At 37.9% G+C, this 5,826-nt stretch overlaps 1 protein-coding gene across 1 annotated transcript in view; it reads right to left on the reverse strand.

Annotated features, from left to right (window-relative positions):
- The window catches only part of CPSF6 (cleavage and polyadenylation specific factor 6), a 30,343-nt gene that overhangs the window by 11,324 nt on the left and 13,193 nt on the right, over positions 1–5,826 (reverse strand). Inside the window, exons 4-7 of the mRNA XM_007463579.1 lie at positions 3,654–3,799; positions 2,583–2,756; positions 2,343–2,453; positions 1,377–1,881 (exon numbers count right to left, since the gene is read on the reverse strand). Coding sequence (XP_007463641.1) covers positions 1,377–1,881; positions 2,343–2,453; positions 2,583–2,756; positions 3,654–3,799 — 936 coding nt within the window. The remainder of the gene's footprint in view (positions 1–1,376; positions 1,882–2,342; positions 2,454–2,582; positions 2,757–3,653; positions 3,800–5,826) is intronic.

Genomic DNA, 5,826 nt, shown 5'->3' on the forward strand with positions numbered 1-5,826 from the left:
GCCCAGCCGCTCCGCGGCACGTGGGATCCTCCCGGACCGGGGCACGAACCCGCGTCCCCTGCATCGGCAGGCGGACTCTCCAGCACTGCGCCACCAGGGGAGCCCCCATGTATGATTTCAATCAATTTCTATGACTCATACCCATCTGATGCCCTAAAAAAAAAAAAAAAACCCACGCAAGACAGTTTTCTCCAATTTTCAATTAAAAATTACTCAATAATAACTAAAAATATACACACAAATGTATTTTAAGAAAAACTGACACTGTAGAAATTCTATTATGTTAGAAAAAAGACATGAAATTCAAATTTTAAACTGTCAAACCAAGCCACCTAACCCACCCCTATACACTGAGTGGACACTTTAATAGGTAGTTGCTCACTGAAATTAAGCTGAACAGGAGAAAAGTTGTGCTAGCTTCCTAGTTATAACGTTTTTCAAAAGAAAACGAAGCAATTTTGGTAGTCACATAAAGACACAAGCTCTATGGATAAATAACTGTCAGGAGACTTTGTTTACAACATCAAATTTATTTCCCTGGCCCTGTGCAACTGTATGGAATTAGGCAGATGCTCAAATCCATCCCTGCAGAACACTGTCAGACAAAACAAAATACAAAGTCATTCAACAGTGATAGTTAAAGAATATAAAATCAAATGATAAACTCAAAAGAAACTGAACGGGGCAAATTCAAGTAATTCTTAGAGATTAATCTCTAGATTATGATTTGAGTATGGATAGCTTTAAAAATATTTTGATATGGGGCTTAGGGATCACTTAGTTCCACCGTGATTTCCATGCAGCTTTTTTCTAAGGATTGCCATTAACCATTTTAATTTCCATAGTCTGTGTTTTACAAGTCTTTGTCTACCCAAATATGCTTGTAAATTATTTAATGTTCCCATTTCAATTAAAAGTTAGTAATTCTGCTACTCAGGACTCCTGATAAGCATGAGATAATCAATAGTACCTATCTAATAAACTGACCTAATTCCTAAACCAATGAAGAAACTTTAGCATTCTATGTAATGTCATCAATGGTAAATGAGATTGACTTTAAAACCTTGAAAATAGCTTAAGGATCCCATTTGCTCGCTTAAATTATCTTTATTAACCTCTTTTAACTTAAAAATGATGAAAACAAAGTGACTTGCCCTAAAATCACATGGCTGTATAAGTGGCAGAGCTGGATTATTCCCAACCCCGTTCAGTATGTTTTTCACCATATCACACTGCTTCTTCTAAGAGAAAACAATACAAAAAATTATGTACCTGGGGAAAAGGTCATGATTTTTTTAAAACTTCACTGACAGAGAAAAATACCTTTTGCAGATCAAATACACCAAGTCTACTTTTATAGATACATACTAACTTACCTTCCAGGAGGCCCATAGTCACCCCTATCATATGGTGGAGGCCGGCCATATGGATCCGTTGGTGGTGGACCCCGGCTATCTGATGTAGGCATGCCGCTGTTAGTTGGTGGAGGAAAGAAAGCGGGGTTCACATGTGGAGCTGGTGGTGGGGCACCTGGAGGTGGTCCAGGAAGATGCGGAGGAGGAGCGAGTGTAAGGGGTGGCCCAAGAGGGCCAGGTGGGCGAGGTGGAAAGGGGCCTGGAGGTGGAGGTGGTCCCTGTTGCGGAGGTGGTGGACCAGGAGGGGGGCCGTAGCCTGGAACTGGAGGTGGAGGACCAGGAGGAAGCGGACCCAATGGAGGCTGCCCAAAAGGTTGTCCAGGAAAAAGAACTGGTGGTGGAGGGCGATCTCCTCGATTAGGAGGCCCAGCTAAAGGAGGAGGCAGAACCTGACCAGGAGGTGGAGGACCTGGTGGACCGGGTGGGCCTGGAGGACCTAAGGGTGGACGTGGTGGAGTCTGTCCAGCTATAGAATAAAGGGGAGAGAGAGAGAGAGAGAGAGAGAGAGAGAAAGAAAAAAAAAAAAAACACTTCAATAAGGCAGTTTATCTTCACGCCAAAATTATACTTTTAAAGCGTAACTCATAAACCAAGACTCTCTTTAAATGCAACCCATATGGTAAATGCTACACTAACAATTACAAAGGTGAAGTTTATCCTTACACATTTAACTAGCTCAATTTATGCTTAAGAAAAACTACTGAAACAAAAACTTTAATAGATTACATTGCTTAGAGATAGTTTCCATCTTTCAGCGTACACACACTTCTTACAGTGAAATCACCCACCTTATAGTCTACTCTGATGCCAAGCTAGAAAGTGAAACAAGGAAAAATGGTCTTGAAAGGATTTTTTAAGAGGTAAGAAAATAAGACGGATGTAAATATTCTATATATAAGTCAAGCAAGTTTGGAGAAAAATAAAGACCTTTTAGGCCAAAAATGGGTATTTCCTCTATGCTGTGCCCCATATGCCATGGAATCCTAGTTTCCAGGAACAAAGGCCGAGTTCCTTTAACAAGATGCTTGATCAAATTTCCTGGATTCCAAAAATAGCATAACAAGGAGAGTAAGTCACATTAATAATGCATTACTTGAAAAAGAGAGAAAAGGAAAAGAGGTATTAGGTAGACACATTTTATCCATGGTAATTTGAGAAAAATTTTACCTGGAAAAGGTGGAGGTGGCCCTCCTGGTCCTGCTGGCCCAGGAAATCTGTCCCCACCAGGAACAGCCCCTGGAAAACGGGCCCGTCCTCTACCACCTTGTGGAAAGGCTGCACGTGAACTGCCTCCCGGAGGACCAGCTTTACCTTCCCCAGACATTTGTCCTGACTGCGTAGCTGCAAATATCCAAATACTCATAAATAGCATTTATTAAAATAGCTGATACATAACCACTGTTAGATATCAGAAACAACTCTATTTCAAAGTTCATTTACACTATATACTAACTTGCAGATGCCTTGGGCCTGTCCAAACTACATGAGAAGTACTGGTTTAGGAAAACATTCATATCTATTTAAGTTCTTTGAAGCCTCAAAAGATCCAGGCTTAAATGTATTTCCAATAAGCAAACATGAGTTACTTTCAAAAAACCAGTACTCTGCAGCCGCCAAGACCAAAATTCTCCAACAGAAATCTAAATGTCAGTTAAGTATAAATCATTTAAATTTTGTAACATTCGTCAGTTGAGTGTTAAGTGCTAGAACATTAAAACAACCGCTTGAATTTCTGTTAATTGCCTGATCATCCATTTATCTCTTTAAGTGATAACATTTGTAAGTGTATAATGGCAAATCTTCTCTATAGCCACTTTACCAAGTGGTGAAAGGTCTTGGTGCTAAGCGGAAAATCAACAAATACTTTCTGATTATCAATGGTTCCTCCCCCACCATAACAGACACCCACATAACTTTCCTTCAATCTAAGGATTAGAATGTAGTTTCTTCCTTTTTTTACGATGAGAATGACAGGGCTATAGAACTTGCACACTGTTGTATAATGCTGGGTCTGTGACATCTAGAGAAAAACGGGAGTAGGTTCCCAGTACACCGGACCAGTCATAATCAGTAATTTAAATCAAATTCAAGGCATGGACTTTCTAAAATGGATTCTCCAATGAACTAAATACTAAATATAAATATTAAGATGACTTCTCCAATATAACATCTAACAAATGCTAGCAAGATTAGTTAAAATGTACAACTTTTAATAAAAGCCTTTGAGGGGTTGCTTACTTTTCCTGGACTGCATTTCAAATTGACTCAGGAACTGTTTATTGCATGGAGTTACAACAGGATTCTGACCATGAAGTTCTCTTTTAGGCAACAGATCCATTAGCTTTTTTGAGGATGCTTCAGATCCAACACCAACAAGGGCAAACCTAAAAGATGTTTAAAGGGGTGTGGGTAGAAAGTGAGGAGGGATTAACTGTTATTACTCTTATTAAAAAGGAAATGGTCTGAATTTAATTTTACCTAAGAAAACGGAAAATATTTAGAAATATACAAAGCTCACACTTTGATCTTTAACTTTCTTTTTTATAACAACACATCATACTACCTACTCAAAGTGTATAGAATTCAGTGGTTTATTTTTTTTAGCATATTCAGAATTTTACAAACATCACCATAATCAATTTTAAGAACAATTTTCATCACTCAAAAAACTCCCCATAACTGTTAGCTGTCACTCCATTTCTTCCCATCCTCCAACCCTAATGAATCACTAATCCACATTCTGTCCCTACAGATTTGCCTATCCTGGACACTTCATATAAATGGAATTATACAGTATGTGGTCTTTTGTGATTGGCTTTTTCCACTTAGCGTAATGTTTTCAAGGTTTATGCATGTTGTAGCATGTGTCAGTGCTTAATTCCTTTTCATGGCTGAATAATATTTCATTATATGGATATACATTTTCCAAAAATCAACAGACATTTAGGCTGTTTCCACTTTTTTCATTATTATGAATAATGTCACCATGAAAAGATGCTCAATATCATTAGCCAACAGGGAAATGTAAATTAAAACCACAATGATACCATTTCACATTCACTAACCAAAAAGACAATTAACAAGTGCTGGTGAGGATATGGAGAAAACTAGAACCCACATACACTGTTTGATGGAAAATGTAAAGTGGTGCAGCCACTTTGACAAACATCCCGGCAGCTCCTTAAAAGGTTAAATACAGAGTTAAAAATACAATCCAATAAATCTTCTCTCCTGGGAGTTCCCTGGTGGTCTGTCTAGTGGTTAGGACTTGGCACTTTCATTGCCGTGGCCCAGGTTCAATTGCTGGTTGGAGAACTGAGATCCTGCAAGCCTCATGGCAGAAAAATATATCTCCTGGTGTATACGTGTACCTAACAGAATTGCAAATATATGTTCACACAAATTGCTACATGAATATTCACAAGGGCATTATTTATAAGAACAAAAATGGAAATTTTATAAATATTTAAAATTTAACTTCTTTCACTAAATATTTGTCTGTCTATAATGAAAGGGTGGTTCTGGATCAGTGCCAAATCATATGGGGACTAGTGTAACCTATCTTTTTTTTTCACATGCTATGCTGATGTTGTTTATTTTTTACCAGTATTATTAGAGTTCCCTGTTTACACAATTAACATACATAAATCAGGTATAATGTGTTGGACCAATAATAAACTTCCCCCCAAACAAGACAAAAAAAGTTAATAGTGCAATTTAACCTATTGTTGGCTCTCAGAGAATTTGCACCTTAGAATGAAGAAGAAATGGGATGCTTAGTACACAGTTTCCACAGTCAGATCTCATCTCCATGTGCTTCTCACAGTATGAGTAGCTTACTTTGCTTATGAGAATCTATCTAGTGTTTAAAAATACAAAATTATTTTTCAAAATTAACATTTTATAAAACAGCCCCAAATTCAAGCTATTTAATCGAGTAGTAGCAGTGGCAGAAGATATAACAACAGTGTAACCTATTTAGATGAAAGAAACAATTTCCTTAAAAAAAAAGAGAAAATATATGCTTATGCAAAAACTGGTATATGAATATTCATAGGGGTCTTATTCATAATAGCAAAAATGGAAACAACCCAAATGTCCACCAAATGATGGATGGGATTTTTAAAATGTGGTGCATCCACATGGTAGAATATTATTTAGCTATAAAAAGAAATTAAGTACTGACACATGCTACAACATGATGAACCCTGAAAATATTATGCTAAGTGTAAGACGCTAGTCACATGGGACCACATTCTTTATGATACCATTTCAGAATAGGCAAATCCAGAGAGACAGATTGCTAATGCATATGGGATTTCCTTTGGAGGTGATTAAATATTCCAGAATTAGGGCTTCCCTGGTGGCGCAGTGCTTGAGAGTCCGCCTGCCGATGCAGGAGACGCGGGTT

This window comes from Lipotes vexillifer, unplaced genomic scaffold (genome assembly GCF_000442215.2).
Source record: "Lipotes vexillifer unplaced genomic scaffold, Lipotes_vexillifer_v1.1 scaffold602, whole genome shotgun sequence".
Classification (NCBI taxonomy): Eukaryota; Metazoa; Chordata; class Mammalia; order Artiodactyla; family Lipotidae; genus Lipotes; species Lipotes vexillifer.